This window comes from Paralichthys olivaceus, chromosome 3 (genome assembly GCF_024713975.1).
Source record: "Paralichthys olivaceus isolate ysfri-2021 chromosome 3, ASM2471397v2, whole genome shotgun sequence".
Lineage (NCBI taxonomy): Eukaryota > Metazoa > Chordata > Actinopteri > Pleuronectiformes > Paralichthyidae > Paralichthys > Paralichthys olivaceus.
In genome coordinates, this window is record NC_091095.1 from 3664682 (window position 1) to 3689020 (window position 24339).

The 24339-nt window shown below is 42.9% G+C and overlaps 1 protein-coding gene across 1 annotated transcript in view; it reads left to right on the forward strand.

The window, feature by feature from the left end:
- The window catches only part of gmds (GDP-mannose 4,6-dehydratase), a 138208-nt gene that overhangs the window by 102684 nt on the left and 11185 nt on the right, over window positions 1-24339 (forward strand). Inside the window, exons 8-9 of the mRNA XM_069521243.1 lie at window positions 2523-2641; window positions 3635-3731. Of these exons, the coding sequence (XP_069377344.1) occupies window positions 2523-2641; window positions 3635-3731 (216 nt within the window). The remainder of the gene's footprint in view (window positions 1-2522; window positions 2642-3634; window positions 3732-24339) is intronic.

Here is a 24339-nt window from a genome sequence, read left to right on the forward strand (position 1 = left end):
AGGGGCCAGAGGGTGAGAGGTCAGAGGTCAGGCTCAGGGGAACCATCAGCCTTGAGCATTTAGGTGACCCTGAACGATCCTGAGATAGGACGGCCTCGCCTCCCCGAGGAAGAGCATTCCATCACTGTTAGTGTGTGTGTGAGACGGCAATTAGCACTTCAGTGCACAGGGGTGTCACGACTTAATATGTGCGGAGGAACGCGTTTATTAGTCTTTTCTATTATGCAATTAAAATATCAGTTAATTGATCAGTTCTCATCAACACTAGTTGTTTAAAGTAAGTTGTCTTTGCCATGAAATTCAATATCTGTGGTTTCCAAAAGATTGTTTTGAATAAAATTATCCATGAAAGGTTATTTATTCAGGAGGTAATTGACAGCGATGTTTTTAGTGATCATCTCTCTCGTTCAGTTGACTCATTATTTACCTCACGACCAAAACTTTGGTTCATGAAAAAATATTAATTAGATAAAAGGTGAGATTAAACCTTTTGTGCATATTCAGATCTCTCGTAACATTTATCCTGACATTTCCTCACTCCGCGATATAACAAAGACAAATTCTAATGCAAATAAAAAAATTAATATATATGATATCAAATGAAAATAAATAAAAAATACTGATTGTAAATTGCAGTTAAATTTGCTGAGCACAACAAACTCTGTGTTTGTGTGTGTGTGTGTTTGTGTGTGTGTGTATTATTGCAGAGGGAGCACAGCTTCTGCTTTTTACTTTACTACATAAAACTTACTAATGCATCTGGCTGGAATACACGGACACACACTCTCCATTCAATACAAATCCATGTAGAGCTAATAAAGTGCGCTGATGTGAGACAGGCTGAGAGCTTCAGTCACCTGAGCAAAGACGGAGGAAGCCAGCGCTCCACCTTCCTGCTGTCGTGTCTGAATTACAGCTCAGACTCTGGACTGCGTGGAATAACACCACCCAGGTTTCACACTAGTGCACATGTATAGCGTTGCTGGTGCGCTGCGTGAGTAGTTTTCCATACAACAGGTATGTTGTCATGGTGGTATGTATGGAAAACTACCACCAGTAAGTAAAAGGTGTCACTTCAGTTCATCAGGTGTCGTGTGTTTAGACGCAGTTCACCTGAACTTTTGTGAGCACCTGTCACAGTTTACCTTTTCAACAGGTCACTTAAGATATTCCTTTTTTTGTTTTTTACTGTTTCTCCACTGTTTTTCAAAAAGTGTTTATATAGATTAAACATTATTTTGAATACGATGTGAGCTAATACAATATTTATTTCATGGTAAATGTCGCAAATATGAAATTATCTATGTCCGACAGAATTTTAGAGCCCCCACCCCGAAATTGTTAAAATGAGACTAAGGATGGATTTTTCCTCATGTCTTGAAATATTGCTTATTCAGGTCAAAGTCATCTGAGGTGTTTTTTACATGGCAGCGACGTATTCAGGCTATTGTCTTTAATCAGGTTAACGTCGAAATATCGTTGTGTGAACGTGTCTAATGTGAGATTAGTCTGTGAAAAGCTTCAGTTGTGATCAGCACATCTTTGCATTAAAGTGAGTTGAGGTTGTTTTGCATTTTTTAAAGTGAAGAAAAACACACGAGTGTCAACATTTACGATTCTTAACTCAACTTAAACCTCCTGAATAACAGAGGTTTGTGATCCAAAAATGAATGTTTCTCCTTCTCTTACTCAACTAGAATACAAAGACGGACAAAATGGATAAAATCTCAAATGTCCCCAACTTTAGATAATATTTTAAAGATAGCTGAAATACTTCTGTTGGGGCAAAAAATGTTACTCTGTCCTAACTGATTTAATTTATCAATACATGTGCAGGCATGAGCTTTTCTCTGTCTCTCAGTGTCTGTCTGTCTGTCTGTCCCTGTCTCCCTGGTGAGTCTCCTCTAATCAGGCTGGACGTCCCAGGGATCAGCAGCTCTGACCTGCTGGCTCTGGTTCACCATAAATATTATGGGACGCCGTCGCTGGCTGTTTAATACAGAGCATGGGTCCATTAAGGGACCCAGACGATCAGCTTTCACTGGAGTATATGGGCTAATAATAATAATGCTGCTGCCTACACTGTGGAGTTAAGAGCAGTGTCACACACAAGCACAAGTCAGGAGCTCGGAGGATGTTGTAATTTTAGTCCTTCATGTTTATCATATCTCTAATTTTGCTACTGACGTCTTTTAAAGCTGTTGGACCATGTCAGTTTTCTGCAAATCCGTTTTGTGTGCATGTGCGCACGTGCACTCGTGGCCACGTGTGCGATTGTGTGTCTGCCAGCAGCACATTCAGCCTGTGGGAGTGCTCTGTCCTCCTTTCCCACAGTATGTGTCCCATGAGCCGCTGCAGTGACGTCAGGACAGAGGTACGGGCGAACGCCCGGGTCAGAGGTCACAGGTTCGCTTCCTGTCTGTCAGGATCAGAGTTGGGCAGTGTCCAGTGTGAAGCGTCAAACTGTCTTCATGACGTGTCGGGTGCTTTAACCTCTGTCTGTCTGTCTGTGTGTCTTTCAGGCCATGTGGCTGATGCTGCAAATGGATGAGCCAGATGATTTCGTCATATCGACAGGGGAGGTGCACAGTGTGAGGGAGTTTGTGGAGAAGGCCTTCAAACAAATTGGGAAGACTATTGTGTAAGTACACACACACACACACACACACACACACACACACACACACACACCCAGTCAGATAGGTGTTTCCATGAATTTTCTACGTTGGTCTCATGTTTGAATGAGAACCTGTTGAATCAGGGTCAGACATGCTGGTCATCACATAAACAGAATAACAATGTGCATCTTTGTGTTCTGTCTTTGTAAGAGCTCTGTAATAAATGTGTCTCCTGTGTGATTTGTTAAATCTAAGTCTAATGTTAAATTTAAAAAAAAAACAATCAAACTTTATTTGTCCATACAAAATTATAAGTTCTGCTGTGGAAAGATCAGTGGTTTAGTTTACAGCACCTCCACACCGGCATCAGCCTTTATCACCAAAAGCTCTCTCACCCTTTATTCTTTCAAAGTCTTCAACTTTGTTGGCGTCTTCTACGTTAACGCCTCCTCTTTATCATCCTCAGATATTTGTATCCGTCCAGTTTCACGCCCATCACGTCGCTTCAACATGCCTACTCAAGCAGCAATAGAAACAAGCTGCTGTATTCTGTCGAATAAATGATGAAACTAATTGACTACAGTGAGAAGCCATGGAAGTAATATCCCTGTAATTCAAACACAAACCAAGTTTTAAACCCTAATGCTGACTCTGCCTGTAAGAGAGCCGAGGTTTGTATTATTCCCTGATCTTAATGTCAAAATAGGCACTTGTGTTTTGGAAACCCATTATAAGGCTCCTATCCCTTCCTTCCGCTCCTCCATCTCACCTCTCATTCACCTCCCTCCTGTGTCCCACAAGACACAGGCATGTCGTTGAAGGTGTGTGTCGCCGTCCGCGATGCCTGTTTTGTTTAATCATGGAAAAAAAAAAAAAGGCAGACAGGTGACATGTTTTGTCTGAGTGAGGCGTTAAAGAAACAAACCGCACAAGAAATAATCAGGGAGACGTGAGCTGGATCTTTGAACCCCTGTGGGAAAATGTTTCCCCCCGTGTTAAGATTTGTCTGTTTCCAGGTGGAAGGGGAAGGACGAGAATGAGACCGGCAGCTGCCAGGAGACGGGGGTGGTGCATGTGAGGGTGGACCCAAAATTCTTCCGCCCCACTGAAGTGGTAAGTCAGTTGCCCCCCTGTGTTTGTGTGTGCGTGGGTTGTGCATGTATGTAAGTGTCGTCTGCTGTTGTTGAAATAATTCATTTTCGTTTTAAAACTAAAACGACGTCCGTCCACACGAACACTGGTCATGTATGTGCTGGTGTAGACAGGAAGCAGATTGTCTGCTCCGCAGTTGGTTGTTTACTTACAGAAAATATCGCAGTGGTGAAAAGCAAGAGCCGGGATTTCTTCTGGTGGAGCTTGTAAGTGTTGGCAACGTTTTGCATTCACCGCTGGTAGTCGATGTAATACATATCATTCCATACAATTTACGAAGCTGCGCCGCAGATATTTCCTGTCCTGTATACCTGACCTTAACACGAATATAACAGGTTTTTTCTGCATGTATCTGATTGCCGGTCATTGTGTCGGAGACCATGCACTTATCAGCACGAACAGGTCCAGTTGACAGCCTGGGCCTGCTCATTGTATGCGTTTAAACAGCTGGAAACAGGCTAGCTCGCCTGTTTAAGAATAATGTAGGCTGCATCCTGCCGGTCGGTGCTGAATGGCTGCTCATATTCAGGCAAGGACACTTTTTAATACTGAGGGCGTGAATTGGATCCATTAGAGTGAAAGAGCTTTGACAGAATGAGAACATCTGTGTCAGTGTTTTTTTTTTTATCAGCTGGTGCAGGGACAAGAGTGGACAAGAATACCTGCGTTTTGAACAGTATCCAATTGAGCATCCAAATCGAGCCAGTGTATTATCCCCCCCGTCTTTCTCTAGGTGTGAAGTGTCTCTGACATTTGGGAAGTCTTTCTCTCATCGCCGTCCCCCAGGGGTGTTGTGACTGCTCCCCGCAGAGGGTGTAGGGTTACCCTGAGGCGTTGTGGCCCGGGATTAGCCATCAGGTTCTCAGTTTAAAGCAAGGAGTGCCCCTCTGCTGAGCTTTGGCCCTGGCGAGATTAGAGCTGAGATCCAGTTGAGTGACGGCAGAGGATTAGCAGAGAGGCCCCGCTGACTGACTGCTCAGGTGATGGAGGCAGCGGTCACACACCTGGGCCATTCTTCTCTGTGCATGTTGGCTCATTCATTCACAGCCGTAACCCTGAATCCAAACTGAAAACTAGTCCGGAGAATAGTCGAGTCGGTTTGGTTTCTTTTCACGAGCGCTTTTGCGATGCCTCAACAAACGGGCAGTATCTCCAGTAGCGTTGATGCCCAGTGTAGCTAATGTGCGGATGTCTGTAAATAAAAGAGAAACCAGGTGAACTTTAAAGTCTCCGCAGGTAAACATCCACTCACACATGACATTCATGCAGGCAGCTTAGAAAGGTTTCAAGACCAGAGCAGAACCATTGTGCTTCGTTGAGTTGCTGCAAATGTGTTAAATCTACATCCTCTTTTATAAATCATTATTTTAAACCAGAATGTTTTTCACAGCCATGTTTACTTGCTTTCCTCTGCCTTTGCTGGTGCATTGCTGCGTATTTTGGCACGTTACCGTTACTTGTGTTTCACTGGCATAGTGCGGAACTATTGGCAGAAATGAGAAACAATGTGCCAATGCTAAAACACCAGGGATCCGCTTACTATAAGATCCTATTATTAGCACCAGCTTTGCATATTTTGAAGCTTAAAGCAACAGTTACAGACCATATGGCCCTTTTGTCATAACAGTAGCTTCTGCAGACAGATGACGAGTTGAACACGAACACTGTGTCATGACATACGAGCTTTCAGGTGTCACTGTGAGTTATGAGACAACGGATCTGAGCTCTCAGAGAGAGACTGACTTGTCCTGCAGATAATCATCCAAACTGACAGATGTGATTCAGACATACAGTCATCTCAGTTTACATCTGCCTGCTTTACTGCGTCTGATCTGATTCTTCTGTTCACGCGTGGCACAGAATCACTTTTCAGATGTGTTGTGAGTGTAAATCAATATCTGCCCGAAAACTCATTTCCAAACCTGGATTACGCAAAAACTACTGAACCGATTGTCGTGAAACTTGGAAGAGTCGGGTACAGGGCCAAGGAAGAAGGAAATATCTTTTGGTGCATCCAGGAATATATTTTCAGTTTCTTTAACATAGCGAGATACGGCGTTAGCCTTACTTCAGGTATGCGCTCTCCGAGTCCTCTACCTATAATTGTTATTTCTTCCTCTTCCTCAAAGTTCAGATGCTGATCTTGTTGTGTATCAGACAAGAGAACTGCGGATGAAAATGATGCAGTGTCCCTTTAAAATAAATCCAACCAACCAATACCTAGAATAGCACTTAGCAGAGCTCAAACCTCCGCCAAGACCCAACTGTTCCCTGATCCGTCCCACATCCTTCCATCAACCTTTGAAAGCAAATGCTGATGAATACATAACCTCCTTGGCCGAGGTAAACATTTTCTAATTTCTGGGTTTCTATACCTAAAGATAATTTGTGTTTATTAAAAGGGCCTTTCACACATTCCATAAGCTCCCAGTAAAGACTTCAGACGTTTAGTATATCGATATAAAACAGAGACTTCATAAAATAACTGGAACCAGAAAAGGAAATATTTGTGATTGTTCAGATTTTTAGGTGAATGAAGTTGAAAGATTTCATCCGTTCGGTTTCTGTTAATGGAACGCGTGAGGTTCCGCGCTGAACGCTTCACTTACAGCGGACGGTTTCCTTGCTCGGTCTCAATATCTCTTCATTTCTATGGGAGGGCTTAGAGAGACTGAAGTGTTTAACCTCTGACCCCTTCAGACAGGAAGTGGCTGACACCGAGCTCACAGCTCAGCATTGTGGCTCTCCTCAAGTGGAAATACCTGTCATCAACAGTGTGTGCATGCGTGTGTGCGTCTGTGCGTGTTTTCAGCTGACTCAGACTCTTTTGTTGCAATGTTCGCTTTTGAGGAGCAGGACATTTTGGATTCGTGTGGGGCCCGTGTGCAAAATGTGCATGTGGCTGTGTGTGAGAGAGTGTGTCCTCTGGCTGTGTACTAATGTATATGTAATTCATCATTATCCTTGTCAGTGTGTGTGTCTGACATGAGCTCATTTATCTCCCCAGCCCCTTGGGACAGGAGTGAGCAGTCAGGGGGAGGTGTGTGCGAGGGGGTTAAATATGCAGGTGCGCTCCACATGTGGTGCGAGTGTGTTTCTTTGTGTGTCCTTGTTGTGCACTTGTCTGTGTTTAATTTGGGATCCGACGCCCCGAGGCTGCAGAGTTGACGGCGAGTTTGTCTGTGGTCACGGACGCTGTTTACTGGATGTGGAACGTACGCGTTAATCAAAGCGACCATCGTTTTCTGCAGATCATCACACGTGAACGTGAAAGATGTGCGGTTTGAAGCTGTCAGGGTTGTTTTGAATAAAGCTGCAGGTAAGTTTTCATACAGCCAACTGTCATGGCTGCTGTTAGTTTCCATTGTATTGGCTTTGCTGAGCTGGCAAGCGCTTGTCAGCTCATGGGTCTGTGCCAGCTCTGAGGTTTGGCTCAGGTGAGCGTCTTCTGCCTGAGCATTTGCAAAGGTGTGTCTCTGTGTATTGTGCTCTAATGGGTATGATTAGTTTTAGTTGCCAGGTGATATACGTGATCACGGCTTTAGCGATATCTGCTGTGATCGGATGGTTTCCTGTGTTTGGTTCTCACAGTTTTCTAAAGACGATGAGAGATTTATGCGACTGGAACTGATAACAGTCTGTGAGAGACCCGCCTTTATGTTTATTCAATGCTGGTGATTCATGAAGTGGGATGCACTGTGAGAGTGCCCATATAATGCTGTTGGGGTTTTTTCCATTTCTTTACTATGCCGTGTATTTTTTTGTGCATGTAAAAGTTCTGCTCAGTTACAAAGCCCACGGCGAAAACAGTTCTCCGCTCGCACAGAAGGTTTGAAACGCCCTCATTCCATGCGTTCTCTTTTTTGCCCGCAAAGCATCTGCGTCACCGGGTAAAATGTAGCATACCGAACTACTAGCTACGATACAATTGACGCCATTGTTGCCTTGGCTACAGCTGTGTTTTTACAGTGGATCGGGACGCCTCTGGGTATAGGGGTGTGACATACGCGTTTGATCAATCACAGAAAAGTGGGTGAACCTCGCTGACCAATCAGAGCTGAGTGCGCTTTTTGAAAAGTAGACCGAGAGCTGAAATGGAGCGTTTCAGAGAGACGATGAAAAGAGGTGAGTCAAATTAAAATGACCTGTACAATTTTAAATCGGCAGGGAACGAAAGAGCGCATGGGGATGAAAAAGGGGTGTTTGAATGAACAAAGAGGAACCATGTGGAAAAAAGTTTTGGTTAGGAGTGAATGTGTGTTTATGGGAAGTCGAGGGAGCTCTTTGTTAAATTGAGGATGAGAACATTGCTTTGATTTTCTGCACAAAGGTGCAGACGAGTGAAACAAACACAAAGGATTCTGTAATTTAATATCGCTCTGTACTTCTGTGGAACTGAGGAGGATTCAATTCAAACAAGCATCACAGTTGTAGCGCCGGTGACTCAGAGGCCTGAATTTTACTGTAGCGTAACAAAAATGCTGGATTTTCATTGACATTGAAAATCCCATCCCAGTAAAACTATGCTGTCATCATCTTAACAAAATATCTTCTCACCTCATGTACACTTAAGTTTCTACAATGTTATGGGTCTTACCTCCCTTTGCAATATGTGCTGCAACTTGTCATGACACATCTGGTGCCTTTACCACTTTCTGCTTTCCTTAAAACGCTTTGGTCCACTAACACGTCTTTGCAAATCCCACTGAGGCCTTCACTTGAGCCAGTCCAGTTAAACTCGATGCGCTGTTCATCGTGTTTCTTTGGGGAATAAGCTCCTTTACTTTCAAGCAATGACCTTGTTGAAGATGACCACACTTTGCTGCTGTAGCTACTGTTGACCATGATGGTAAACTGCTCAAATCAACCAAACTAATAAGAATCCTTCTGATGGAGTCAGTGCCCGAGTATTAAAAAAAACTCTTAATAATACACCTTTGCAGTAGATTTTAATGATATCGCTTTGATTTTCAGTTCAGAAATGTATCTAATGCCATTTGGTTTTAGGAAATAAAGTTTAGGCTCAGTGTATTAGGGATTTATTTAACAGGGTTTCAAATTATGGACAATTGTTGTGACCTGAAATATTTATTTAAGATGCACATTTGTCTCAGTTAGCGTTCGAATCCCTAATTGTTGATGTAGGCGAGTTCGTCTGTGAATGAATTCATGCATGCAGAGTTATTGTGTGTCTACACGTACACACTTGAGCGTGTCCGCACTAATGCAGCCGGGCCGTCATTCTTCCAAGTTCATATGTCGCTGGAGGGTATTAACTGATGGGAGTTGAGTGACAGCTCTGTGGTTTTTGTCCAACCAGTCACTCAGAGGAGGAGGAGGAGGAGGACGAGTGGTGATAAATGGGAAGTTGTCTCTCAATCTGTCTTTATCTCTCTCGATGCCGTTCGCATTACTCTTCCACTGACATTTTCTCAGCTCACCCTTTTGCACTCGCATCTTTCTCAGTCACAGTGACGCAGGAATGAGCATCCTTCCAGGTGAGATTACCCTCCCTCTATAAGAGTTTGAAAAACAGCCGCCCCCTTTCTCTCCCCTACCTCCCACTCACTAGAAAACATCCCAGGATCTACCCCATTGTTCCACCAGGTTTTGTGTTAATCTGTCTCGTTGTAGTTATCCTGCTTAATAATGGACAAACAAATGCAACATTAATATTATGTACTCAACTGAATTAAATAAAAAATCTAAATAGTGGAACTCCGATCCAAAGAAAACACCCAAAAACAAGGACTGGTAGAGATGAGCACATTCATAATAAAGATCAAGTTTTAATGCGGTGCAGCTCTTCCCCAGTGTTCCCTGCTGTCTATATCTAGAATTCCTCTGTGTATATTAACAGGGATTTCCATCTGCAAGCTTGGCAGCTGTGAGTTAGGTTAGCCAGGGGCACCTATGCTTGAGTTCCAATAATCTGTTTTTAATTAATTATATAATTAAAGGAATTGTCAAAATTACCTGTTGTTTGATTTTCCACCAGTAGATCTGCTAATACTTTTAGCTTCATCACGCTGGCATCCCTGTGGTTTACTGTGGCATGAATGGGCGGCTATTTGTCTCTGTGGTGTGTTTTGATTGACAGCGAGGGATCACCCTCTGTGGTTCCCATGTATCGAGAAGCTCAGATGCAAATTAGGTTTTGTTAGAGTCACGTACCAGCATTCCCTGCAGTGCACCCATGTACCGTCAATACATGACCGATTATGCAAGTTTATTCTTGTGCGGCACAAACAAATGTGAAAAGCAGGAGTGCTACATACCACTGTTGCTGTACGGGCCTGTGTCAAGTGTGTGCAGGGTGGGCATTAAGAGACGAACACAACACACACCATGGTTAAGATTTATCTTTGTATTCATGCACAGACGCTGATCAAATAAATCCTGCTCTTATCTTCGCTCTGACCCAGTACAACATCCTGCTGCTGCATCTGATCTCATTCAGGCTGGTTCGCGGAGCTGTTGTTCATTTATTTACCGACGCTGAGAGTTCAAAGTTTCTACTCACAAGCAGAACAACAAGCGTTCGCACCTGTGAGATTTTGACAAAGCAGTTGCTCCGCCTGTTTCTTTTTTGTATCTTTACAGAGGGGAAGAATCAAAAGCTCCCACATCAACCCCTAAAAATAGCCCTATTGTGACACACCACACCTCGAGATCTGTCAACTGCCTGTCCATGAGTGTGTACAAGTGCGAAAGCCTTCGTTCTTAACTTCCTTCTTGCATCAGATTGCTGCCATTCCAGTAGTGCGATACGCTGAACCAGAATTTACCAGGAACACTCATACGCCATCACGCCTGTCGTCCGTGGATGAGGTGACAATGGCTTCACTGATCCGTGGAAAAAAGGCACTGGGTGTTGTGGTAACCAATGATCACTGTTGGTAAGAGGAGTCAATCCACCTGCTGAGGTCCTGCATGAAAGAGACACACCTGAGAACTGATCTACTCTCTAAATCATGTTTTGCATTGCAAAAATTCATTGGATATAAAGACCTTTTCTGATCTATAATTAGACTTCATCAGATATCGTCTTGAATGCATTCCTTCTGGCTTTGTGATGAAGTGTGTGACCTCCCTGCCCTGCGTCAGTTTGGGTTATTTTGTGAGTCTAATAGCACATAGATTGATGCTACCACTGCTGGGACCTGAGGCAGATATAGTAACGTCACCTGTTGCTACCAAGATCGAAATTCTTGAGCTATTCAAAACCTCAATTAGAGCCGATGCAGAGCTCTGGGCCCTGAGATGCAGGTGCACAGGCTCGTCTAACAATGTCATTCAAGTCATGAGAAAATCCATACGTTATGTTGAATGGAAAGTAACAAGTAACGTGCATCACATCAATCGCTTGGCAGCTTAGCGACTATCATCCACACCCAAAACAGAAACATGCACAACAACAATTCCTTTATGAATTCTTCAAGAAGCATTATTCTCTTTGTCTCAGCTCATCGCTGCTGGTTGCTATTAATACGGAATAACAACTTCAAAAACCTTTAGGCCAGACTGCTGTGTTGTTCCCATACGTTGGTGTGGCTGCCTGGAAACTGTAACTGAAATACTATGAGAAACTACACCTGTAATATTATGTACTATAATCCTCTTTCTTCATTTGGTTTCCCTGTAATAGTTTCAGATTTAGTATTCAAAATAAGATTTTCATACATTAATCTTAACTGGAAATGTCGAAGCTAAATATTCTGACCCGAGGCGCTGATGTTTTCTCAGGCCCTGACTAACACAGATATGCAACTGATCCTGGACTCACTGGCTGAAATATGTAATAACACAGTACTTTTAAAATGTGGTCAGTAGATAGATGTTCTCATTTGGACTTTTCATTGTCAGTCTTGAAGATTGAAGAGATCCAGACATTTTACTTGAATCAACTGTGCTCAATCAATCAGTTTGAGGAGGAGCTGGTGCAAGAAAAAGGACTCAGTGGCAGTAGTATGGATCCACTCTGCACAGTCAGATGTTTCTCAATTTCAAATGTTACCACTCTTCAAATATATCTTACAAATATCCACGGGTCCATTATCTACCCACGCAGACCAATAAATGCAGTGCATATTACGCGTTACTTTTTCTTTTTTTTTGCGTAAATCTTTTCCTTAACCATAACAGGGACAATTGTTCAAACCCACAAAACCTTGTTTGACCCTGCAGTCAAGGCTCCAGGAACTGGAGACATATAAACCATGTCAGACAAAACTGTGGGAAAATGTATATAAAATGCTGCAGTCATGAAAAAATGGCGGTTTGAATAATTGACCCCGGGGAAAGCATCATATAGTTTTAATGTAGTGTTGGAACCACAAGTAGAGACATAATGTATATGTGACACTGTCAGACAATGTGGAAAACTGACTGTAAGGCTTCTGAAGAGGGAAATTCAAGGAGGGTTCAAGAGTTTATTTGGTTCATGTATATAAATTTAGAGGTGGTTAGAGATTTAACGAAAGGGCAGCACTGTGGAACCTCCATTCTTTACCTCTGTGCTGACAACAAACGCTGCCTGCTGTCTCACCTCTGTACACGTGGACTTTCGCTGTAAAAAGTATTCACGACTGTCTGAAAATTGTTGTTTTCAGAAATTGACTTGGCCTCTGCCAATTCCAATGTCGATAAAGCTTTGGCAGAGAGAGTCGCAGCTGCAGTTGGGCCATGAGACGAACATTGTAGTAGAAGCATGCTGAAACCCTCAGAGTCATTGTGGTGTCGTTTGTAGCACGAGAAGAGCCGGTGTTGGATTTTGTTTTACTCCAGACCTCATATATGCACTCCCAGGATCCCTGCAGCGACGCCTCCGCCCTCAGATTGAAAAAAAGACGAGACAAGTTCTGCTTTAGTTACCGTCAAGCGTCTTTTCAGCAGATATTAAACAACCTTTCCTCTTGACCCCACCTTAGATACACACCGGATACCGCTTTTACCATCTGAGCTTTCTTGTTAGTAACATTAGTGACAGACAACTCGTGCACAGATGCAGTTAGAGCTGTAGTGAGATCGCGGAAACAGTGTGCGATCCCCGTAAGGAGCAAATTCTTCCTCCTATCAATGAGAAAAACAGGTACGGCCCCACAGACATGTGTGCTGCTGACATAATGGCTTCTGGCAGGCAGTAACTCATACAGTTCTGTCCCTGTGCTCCACAGAAGATTTTAACAGCATAACTGCGTAATATCTACTACTTAATGAAGCCTGAAATATGGAGGCTATTTCAGAGTTTCCCAGTATTAAGTTGGAATTCTCTTCAGGTTTTTCAAAGCACAAGAGGCTCCTCAACCGCTCAGCTGTTTTATATTCTACTACTAAGAGGAAAATTCACTTCTTTTACAATGTGAGTTGAATTTTTATTAATGTGGTCATTATCCCTGCGGGTCATTATAGGCTATTAACCAGCAGGTTGATTGTAGTGATACAATGGCACTGCTAGACAACACCCAACAGTGAGGGACACCAGGTTTCTTCCTTTAACAGTTCGCAATCTGAAGTCATCTTTTGTAAACCAAACAACAAAGTTAATGAACTCTAACAGATCACATCTCGTTTCAAGAATAACATGCCTCTCATCTCCGCTGTCATAAAAGCATCACTCATCCATCAGTCATCTGCTAACAGACGAGTGATGGAAAATCACTGCAGCGCACTCTCCGTTTCTTTCACCTTTATTCCCGACGCTCAGGGTCACAGTTTTGATTTATTAAACCAGGTCAGACTAGGCAACTGTTTCCTGTTGTGTTTTCATGTATGTTTGACACTTTTACTGCCAAAGACGTCAAGAGCCATGAAGAACACCGTAGTCAATATGCAAATCTTTCCAGCTACTGGATTAGATAAACCTTGGAAAATTCAATCCTAACAGTAAAATCAAAAAGACCACAAACATTTATAAGGTCGAACTGTTGTTATTTCTGAACTGGAGTTTTTGCAATAAGTCCAGATTTTACCAGACGTCAAACTAAAGGTGATAAATACAAATGAACTCAATCTGTTCCTCGTAAACATCCATTGCTTTGCTGTAACTTTTCATGGTTCAACATTGACCCTCTGTATTTGCCTTGGTTGTGCATGCAAAGGTTTACTATCCAGCAGACTCTCATCGCTCTGTAATAGTGAGTTTAATTGAGTTTCACAGTGATTAGCTGAATCCTACGGACAGAAATCTTGCAGAGAGGTTTTCGGCAAATGCCTCATCCAACGTTTCTTGTAGTAACCTGAAGAGCAGCATGTGAATTAAACATCCTTGCATTGATAATCGATAATTAATGATCATTAGCGTGGATTGAGTTCACGCTGATGACTTCTATGTTATTGATTTTAAACTTGTCTGACGTGATACATATTTTTTTTTACCTCGAAAGGAGGAGGTCATTTCTATCTCGCTCTGCAGCAACAAATTGATTTAGTGTCCAGTTATCATAACCTGAAAGAACGATGGACAAAACACAAAAATAACACCAGGGTCATTAATAAAACAGAATTTTCCTTTTAAGGGACACTTACACTTTTATGCTGTCGTAAACTTTGTGATACAGAGTCGATGACCTGCCAAGATAGTGACCCACTAACTATGTTGAGCTGGATTCTTAGATCTGAGGCTTTTCATTGAGGTATTTACCTTCATTCGTCAGTTATCATTCAGTTAAATGTGGCTTTGGATAATGCGGGCCTGTGTGGTTGGTAAGGACAGGGAGGAATAAGCACCTATTATTATCCTGCTTTATGTCTCTGGCAGTGTAGCGGTGTCAGTCGGAGGCCGGCGGTGGAAGCAGGGGGCCGGTTCGAACCGCTGGCTCTCTGAGGTGCTCCATCTCGGGGCCGAGGCAGTGAGACCTCTAAGTGAACCTCAGCTGTTTGGATGGAGAAGTGCTGAGGCAGCGATCTCAACCTATTTCACTGGGTGGAGTTCCCATACTGTTATATACAGTAGGTCTTAAAACAAGAAGCGGCGTTGCTCGGCTGGGAGCCATTTTAAGACTTTATTAACATGCAAACATCCCACAGCTCTGATTCACACATGCTTCTCAACGACTTTGTTTTATTCCACACGTGTTTCTCAGTGGCGGTAGTTGGCCACAGCATCTGTGATCATTTTACGATGTATGTGTCAGAAATTAGTCTGCTCTTTAAAGAGCAGCATGTGTCTGTGCTTCACCCTGATGTTTTGGGTGTTGTCGAACAGACCGAGCTCCAGGATTCCTCAGATTCCTCTTCGTAGAAGCCGGTGATAAGGGGAAATGCGAGGTAATGAGAGGCCCAGTGTTCTGACAGCAGTTTGCCTCGCTGATGGATTGAGGTGAATGTTTGAACACCAGACGGACATAAAGAAGCAAATGGCTTTTATGAGCAGCATGATTTATCCACCGAACAAGCTTTGTCGAGCTCCGCCGGCTGAATTTATGGCACTTGACACACGAAACGGGCTATCAGGGCTGAGTTTGGATATTTGGCAGGGCCCCACGGTACTTTCACACAAAGGAAGCATGAAATATTAGCATTATTTTAAAAGGTTTCCGTATATTAAGGAGGAATTGGGTGTCCTTTTCCAAGATGGTTCACAAGAAAGCCATTCACTTTTCCCTTACCTACAATTCTGCTGTCTGGAAACATTGCTGACAGCCAGGCTCTCCGCTGCGCTGGACGGAAAAATGACAGAGAACGATAAAAGACAAGGTTGTAGAAGGGGTCGCACATTTTCACTCACAGTGTGAAAAAGTTAGTGTCCAGTACAACTTGTCGGCCAACTTCTTAGATGTTTAGGAATGTTTTCTGATTAATGAAGACTTAGATACTAGAGTCCAGCAGATATATTGGTTGGCTGGTGCCTTTCCTAGACATATCTGCGTACTGTATTTTTGCAGATGTGAAAGCTTTTATTTTAGAAATCTTAATACCAAAGCTCATAGTACATAAATAAAGTACATAATAAAAACAATAATACACTAAACCATAGTAATGACAAAAATGAAACTTACACCTACAGAAGGAAGTGAGTTATAAATCATAATCTTAAATCTAGTTTAAAATAACCATGTAAAGTTGAAGGGATTTAATGTTTGTGTGGGAGGAAATGATCACCTGTCAGCTTCACTAACATTAAGATCTTTCCTTCACGTTTGATATAAAGTCAAACTATATAATTAAAAAGCTTTATGCTCTGGAGGAACCACAGCCTGATCAAAAGCAGATTTGTGTTGAGGGACAGCGAACTTCACCCACATGCACATGTTAGGTTTGGGTGCGGTTTTCTTCAGTATAGACGCTATGATTTAAGACACTGCTCTGCTGTCGGCCATGTGCATATCATACTAAGTGGCTCGTTTGACTCTCGTCCATGAGCAGCCACATGAATCGAGTAGGTTAAGAAGCTTCTCGTCCAAGTTTTGTCTGTAAATTACTTATTTCAAAGTCTTAATTATATCCTGGATTCCCCTCAATACGTTTATGTTATAGTTATGAAAAATGAATCGTCGGTGAAATAAATATGCGTCACAATTACTGCCGTGCACCAGAATTTAAAGCTCAAATGACAAATATCTTCTCCAGAGCGGTCGTCATTCCATAAAAGAATTTATGATTTTATCAAAGAACCAGATGTTTTCTAACACAGATACAATCAGTAAAGCGTCACGTCCATCGAAGCTGTAGTAGTCCAACTGTCAAGCAGCTCATATTCAGCTGTTTCACTGTGCAGGAACTTGACACAAAATGAATGAGTTGCTGCCTTGGGTATTTCGGGGCTTGTAGTTCCAACGTTCTCCCTCTTTGGGGGCAAGTAGCTGCAGATAAATGTCGTCGCTGTTCAGGAGGTGATAGAAAAAAATGCAAGTTCCAGGTACTTCTGTTGAGTTATTTCAGAGAAGTATTGAAGCAAACGGAAACGGACAAAGTAGTTGGATGTGGACACATTTTGGGGCCACGTCAGCAGCGCCTTTTTATGCTGTGTAAATGTCAATAATGATATCCCTACCACGTCTTTTGTTGCCTGTGCCACAACTGATTTCTTCACTTACCTACAGCTCATGACGATTTACTTGAACTGTCCATGTTGGTGAAATGTAGACAGTAAGCAAGTAAAGAAACTAGTACCTAAGGCTCTCAAGGCTCAGATTATGAGTAGCCACATGTTCCAGGTTAGACTCCTTCTGTGGAAAAGACGTAATTGTCTCTGCAGAAACAGCACTTTTACTCCTGGAACCCTGGACTCCCAAAATAACTTCTGCTTCACCATATTTATGTGAAATGGTCGTGTTTTCTTTGCAGAAGGTCTTCACAGGTTCAGTGTTTCCTCCCTGTAACCTGACCCACCTCAGCACTCAAATACAGGCTTAATCCGGGGTGTAACAGAGACACACCAACACAATGACACAAAGGGGCCAGCAGTGTTTTAAACATGTCCATCTCATTGTGTGAGTGATCTCTGAGATCAGAGAACTGTCTGTCAAGGGGACACTAAAACGGGTGTGTGGATGAGGGAGGAGGAGGGTGGGGAGAGTGTGTGGGAGAGGAGACGGAGGGCTTCCGACGGATACCGCTCCCTCGCCACGCGTGAACTGATGTGAATTTAGACAGCGAGAGGCTGTAACCCCTGGGAAAGGATCTGTTTGGGGAAAAAGGGACAGAGAGGACTGAAAAATGGGATTGACCCTTAACCCTCAGTGGTGGTAATGTGATACTGGTATCTCTATTGTGGAGGGAGAGGGGTGGGGAGGAGGTCGCCAGGGGAAAGGGAAGGTAGCTGCCACACCGCACTGCTGATTAGAGCTTCCTGTGGTCAGCCACAGACCCGCAGCTTGGAAACACACAAACATAAAGCGCACACTCACGTTTCAGACAACATTGAGACGAGTGCCGAACAAAAAGAACCTTTTAAATCCCTTACATATGCTCAGAATAACAACTTATCTAATGTTATGTTATTATGAGATTATTACTGATGCAGAGCTAAAACACCCACGTGAGATCGTTTTATTTTTTAAACCTTTTTAAAAGTAAAACTTCAGCGTGGACGTGGCCTCGGCTTGTTCGAAGAACTTCTTCAGAATGAAGTGAGAGTGGTATCACGACACCAGTTTTGCTGATAGACATCAGTGAGAGGCCTCAAATGTGGAAGATGCCATGACGGGAATCGCTGCCGTTGCATCTGCACAGAAATATTTTCTCTCTTGACCCTTATTGCTGTAGCCGATTAACATTTACAGGACAGTATGAAAATTAGCTTGTCTGCAGAACACAAAATGTCATAAGAGCCGAGTGTCACTGATATCAACAGTCAAAAAGCATGCAAAACAGCCCAGGTTAGCTGCGTCATCACTCACCTACAAGGATTTGAATAATGTCAGGGGAGAAGGGAATGATTTATTTGTGTTGGATGTTTCACCCCTGCAAAAAAACAAAACCCTCTCGAAATCCAGTTCTCCAACATTAATACAGTAGCTCCATAAAGAAGTCTGAAGTTGAACTGAGGCTGGTTTACACGTCCGTGTTGTGGTTTCACACGCTCTGTAAAATGTCTTGAAATAAGGTTCATCATCCCTCTGGTGTCCAGGTTTTATTTCTGGATTCTAGAGCAGCTGTCTGTAGAAACGAGTGAAATTATAGCCCAGTGTCTCGTTCTACTGGCACATGTAGCAAACAACCTGTTGATAAAAACAAGCTTTTTAGGCTCTGCAGACCTGCTTTGAAATAATTAGAACCAGACTGCACTCAAGCAGCTTTTATTAATTATTAATTAATATCCAGGTACCTCATTGTGTGGCTCCTTTAGTAGGAAACAACTCAATCATCTTTTACTAGACTAAGTGGAGAGGTTGGGCTCTCGGGGCAGAAACTTGACTCTACAGTGATTTATTGTTTAACTGAGCCGACTCATTAAAGTTAGCTGTAACTGATGCCATTAAAACCCTGGCCTCCAGCCAGACGCTGGGTTGTGTAACACCACAGGTTTAGCATGCAAACTGTCGCACCTGAAAAAAATGTGACTTCGCACCATAGAGATCCGTGTTGGAAGCTTTTTGTGTTAGAAGCTCGAACTTAAAGCACTGAAACAAACTGAAAGTCCACCGCTGGACCTCTTGACTCGAGCAGTTTGTGCAGGAGCCTTGCTCTGCTCTTAGGAGAAAGAGAAGTAGAGATTGTGTGTGAGTGAGTGTGTGTGTCTGGCAGTTTGGTATTTCCTGAAGGAGTTTCCTCCTACCGTCAGAGCGGAACCACCCTGGGCCCCTCAGCAGTCCAACCCACAGACTGACCCGGTACTGCTCCCAGAGAAAAGCAGAAATGCATGGCAGCAGTGTGGAGCCACACTGGATACGAAGGTGTACAAATATAAAAGAGGCATTGATAAAGATGCTGACAGACGAATGGAGTGGGTTATTATTGAAGCATGAACGCATGGTCCCGCCAAGCCAAGACAATGTCTCCACTTCTGCTTCGGGCTAGAGGCAGCCATCTGACATTCTGAGAGCCTTATTGTTTCTGTGTTGCCCAGATTCACACACTGTGCCCCTATTTTGTGCTTGAGGGTTAGGTGTATCTTCAGCTCTTTACTGTAATTCATTGGCCACAGTCCGCCTCAGAGATAGCGAGGGAGCACCGAGACTCGTGGGCCAGGATTCATGTGTTATTAGCCAGCCGCGCTCGGCGTATGGCCTGACGAGAGAAACCTGCCAGACGAGGAGGAAGGAAAGGAGAGGGAGCCCTGTTGACAGGGCGAGGGAGAGAAGGGTGAGTTATGTCAGGCCGTGTCTTTGCCCCCTCGTCCCAGCTGGGCTTGATTACCCAGAGTTCTCCACTAAGCAGCTTTGGGGAACATGGCCACTGGGGTGTCCGACGCACAGGAGCAAACGGGAAAGGTTTCTGAGAGTGAACTCAGAGCTGTGCTCTCTGTAACCGCTACAGCACCTTTTTATAAATGATGCTGTTTCTTTTGTGACCTGCATTAAGAAAGAAGGTTAAAAAAACTGTCAAGCCTCCAAATGTAGGATAGTTGCTTCGGTTATCTCAGGTTTTATATGCAGCATTTCTGAACATTCGTTTCTTGATTAAATTTCCCATAAAGCCTGCAGCTTTCTAGCCCTATAGAGATGTTATAACTTGCTCGCATTTGCCCTTAGATCTTACTCTACCAAACCTGCACCACATGAAAAAAACCTATCACAGAATCTGTCATCTTATATCACAATATTAATACATGATATAGTAGTTTTGGAAAATTCTTATGCATGTTAATTATGTAAATACAAATTATGATCAGATCAGGATTTTCGGTTCATTGTCGTGTTACCTAAAAGTCCACAAAACAATTGTTTCTGATTTCTGAGAGAACAAGTAAACAGACATCATTTCATTTTTGTGCCATAAAACAACTTTGAACATTAATTAAGTTGAGCAAGAAAAAATTCAGCAAACAGAGAATCCAGGTCTCAACACAAGTAAATTTTATAAAGATTTACTTACTGAATTTGTGAAACTCTTTTAACAGTTACTGTTCTGATTATTACTGAGGCATCAGTTGTCTCCGAACTTTGTACTCCAGAGTCGACCTGGCAACCATGATTCCAAATATCAGAGCAACTTCCGATACCTGCGTCACAAAAAATGAATTCTAAGTGTTTGCTGAACAGCCTCGTTTGTTGTTTAGGTTGGAAAATGTGTAGGAAACAGTTGGTCGTGGTTTCAAACTTATTAAGACGATCAAGAGTTGTCAGAAACATGTAAACAACTATATATACAGTAGTACTTTGTGTATTTGACCTTTGCATGGAGGAAAATATGTCTTTCAAACAGGATCAATATTTAAGAATGGGCCTTGAGGTGTGATTGCTAATCAGGGTTGATTTTTTTTTTTTTTTTTTATAAAATCCTCATTTCAAATTAGATATTGTCAGATTGAAAAAACCAAATGATGAATGTGTTCTACTATAGATGTTGTCGCACTCTGCACAAACACCTTCTGGTGTCTCTTTATTGTTTCTGCGTCTTTATTGTGCGGAGAAGAAAACAGGAGCTCAGCTCAGAGTCCAGAGTCTGAGAATGGCAGGAAAGGCAGGAAGGAAGGAAAAGAAAGGAGGACAGTGAGTGAAGGATGGAGGTGTAGAGCTGGCTCAGAGCAAGTCGCTGAGATTTTTAATGTGTGTATGAGAGTGTGTGTGTGTGCGTGTGTGTGTGTGTGTCCCATAGAGCAGCATGTTTATAAATCAGTGAGTCGGGCAGTGTGTGTCTTGCAGGGCCGGTGTTTCCTGCAGTGTAATCTGAGTCTCTGGTGGAATGTGTGAACCACATCCGACTCCACTCCACTCGAGCCCCCGACTCACTCAATATCCCACTGTAAACAACCCGGCTCTGCCAGGGTTTCTGAGACGGGACAGGTAGAGTCACCATTAAACCCCCCCCCCCCAAAAAAAAGAAAAATAATAATGGAATAGAGGAAATGCTTCAAAATAAAAGCACAGTGGGAAGCAGAGTCAGCAGTAGTCAGTCCAGGAAGATATCGAACATCCGACTTGTCTTTCAGTCAGTGTTTTAAGCAAAGAACCTCCACCTCTGTGACGACTTCAGTGTGTGTGTGTGTGTGTGTGTGTCTGCGTGTGTGTCTGCGTGTGTGTCTGCGCGGGTGCATGTGTGCAGTTTAGACTAAGAGGTTAATTGTAGTGTGACCTCTCTAATGTCTTTCCCTGGCTTGTTATCTTGATTGGGTAATTAATTCTGGGGTTGCTCACTTCAGTCGCCCCAGTATTCACACACTCATATGTCTCTGTGTCACACACACACACTCACACACACACACACACACACACACACACACACACACACACACACACACACAGGAGCTCCTACATTCCTGTAACCCTGAGGCTGCTCTATTGCATTAGTTTTTCACTCTCTCTCTCCTCTTTTCTCCCTCCCTCCCTCCCTCTGTCTCTTTCTCTCTCAGACAAAGTTTTTTAACATTTATTACAACATGATTCTCTAAGTTTCAGTGGCTGTTGTTTGAAGTACACACACTCGAATGAGGAGGATCAGGTGTGACTGGGTCCCGAGACGTATGGGCGATTGGGCGTCGGCACAGTGTTTACAAATGTTTAATTACTTTTTTTATAAACTGAAAATAAATCAGCCAAACAAGGGCAACAGAAGCAGCGGCTGGAGTGTTGTGAATGTGTGGGTGAAGAAGCGGAACGCAGTTTAAAAGAGAAAAGAACAGACCATGACAATCTGTGACAATCACAAACAGAAGTATAAACCCGGTCTAGCTTTGGTTAAACTGAGGGTTTGTTTACAACTTGTCTGATCGTCGGGCTGCGTTTCTTGTTGTTTTTCGTCTACTTGGCTTTGTTCGAAGATTTCATTTGGGATTAAACCAACAGCAGAAACAAAAGCAGATACGTCATAGTGTTTTCAACAGAATGTCACTGGCAGGCCTCTTTGAGAGCCAGTCTATGAAGGCACCATGCAACAGCAACAAACCCATCAGTGGCACACACAACACGCAGCTAAACCGCAGGTGAGCCATTAACAATGAAGCAACACCTATAAAACGAGACTTGTATCCACAGGTCCGTCGCCTCTGGTGTTTTCCTTCACACCTGCTTTCCAGGATTATTTTACATGATGTATTAACATACAAGCATCATTCTGACGTAGTTTATGGAGTCGGAGCTAATTTTGAAAGCAAAGTCCTGTTTGTCAACAAATCACAGTTTTCTGTTTTTCCAGTAGATGTTTGCAGAAATTAAATATTTCCATCTGAAGTCACGTGTAGAAGAATAAAGAAGCTTCAAATTGAAATACTAAATATTTTATTTGCAAGCTCTGGATGGAGCGACCATCCTTCCTCTGAGCGGCAGACAGACTCGCTGTTTTTCTCCCGGCCTTATCACTCTATCACCAGCCAACAGACGTAGAAAGAGAGAGTCGGTGAGAGAGAGAGAGAGAGCCAGTGAGGAAGTGAATGCTCTCTCTCTCTCTCTCTCTCTCTCTCTCTCTCTCTCTCTCTCTCTCTCTCTCTCCTACACTACTCTCTCAGGTTCTGGCTCTCCCTGTTTGGGCACGATGAGAACAGCAGATTATTGTGCTTGATAAGATGAGGAATGCCGCTCAGAGAGGAAGCACCATTCTGGAGGAGATGCCTAAAGAAAACTGTTCCTTCATCCCCCCCCCCATATGTCATCCAACACCCCCCCCGATACCAACGTGGACCTTTTCCTTTCCTTCTATCTCCGTCCACGCAGCAGAGGCAGGATAGAAACGAGAAGGGGAAGAAGAGGACAAGAGCAGGGATTAAAACTCATTGACCCAGGACCGATGGGCATGTCCATTCAAGCCTCCCTCTCTCTCCTGCTACCTCTCCTGTTATCACGTTGTCTGTTCCTACTGTCTTTGCTTCATATCTGTTCAGTAATGATGCTAAATTGATGACGGTGAAGCAATATCCCTGCAAAACAACATGTGCACGGTGTTCTCTCAAACCACTTTCGAGCACAGAAATAACCCCAAAGGAAAACTTTTCAGAGACGTGTGTGATTATCCAGAATAGCCAGAGAGCCGTTTCTGGGAAAAGATGTTACTATTGATTTTCGTCATTGTTCACCGCATAGTGTTGAGGAAGAGAAAAAAAAAAATCCTGTAGACAGATATTTCAAAACTTGGCTGAAGAAAACCAAAACTTTCCCTTGGCTGCAGACAGCGGGAGGAAAGTGAACAGAAAATAGGATTTCTATTATTTTTGGTTGAGGAAACAATTTTAAACATTTAATTAATTTCTTAAAACCCACAAAACCTAACTATATGCATATCTGTTTGTACGAAGGAAATGATTGAACCCAGACATAACAGATTATTGAGTATGTGTGTTATTATTAAATATGTTATCATATCTGCTTTTTAAATTTACTTCTCCTGGTTTAGCTTCCTAAGATTTTAATATTTAACCGAAACATTAACGGTAACTAACTTACTTACTAAAAGTTCTGCATCATTGACCCTTTAAAATCAAAACCAAGTCAACGTACATTCTCATGCCATCGATCGAGCAGATCAAATTAAAAGTGAGTAAAATTTACAATTTTTAAAGCATGAATGTCGCCCTGTTCTATCTTTGAATTTTTGCTGCAACGCCTCAGATTTTTGTTCCAACCTCTTGAGGAGTCCAGACCACAAGTTTGGAACCAGTGGATGTTAAAGGATGTAAAAGTGTTTTACTTTCCTCTAATTTGAATATTCATAGCTTCACAATTCCACCTTTCTTGTCAAATTGGGATTTAATCCAAAAATTAGGCAATTAAAACTACTAAACCAACTCTGTGAATATTTATCTAATCACACATCCTCCTCTGAGCAGGTTCAAACCTTTTATAATCAACACGAGAACCTGTGCAACATGTTTATGAGATAAAGTTAAGTTCCTGCATTCCTCTCATCCTGCAGTCAACCCGGCCCAATGGTTAGAATGAGCGATGGCGGAGAGGAGGGAGGGAGGGAGGTTGTACGATAATGTGTTCAGAGAGCAGCTGGGGTGAGACACGGAGTGAGAGAGACTAATAAATAG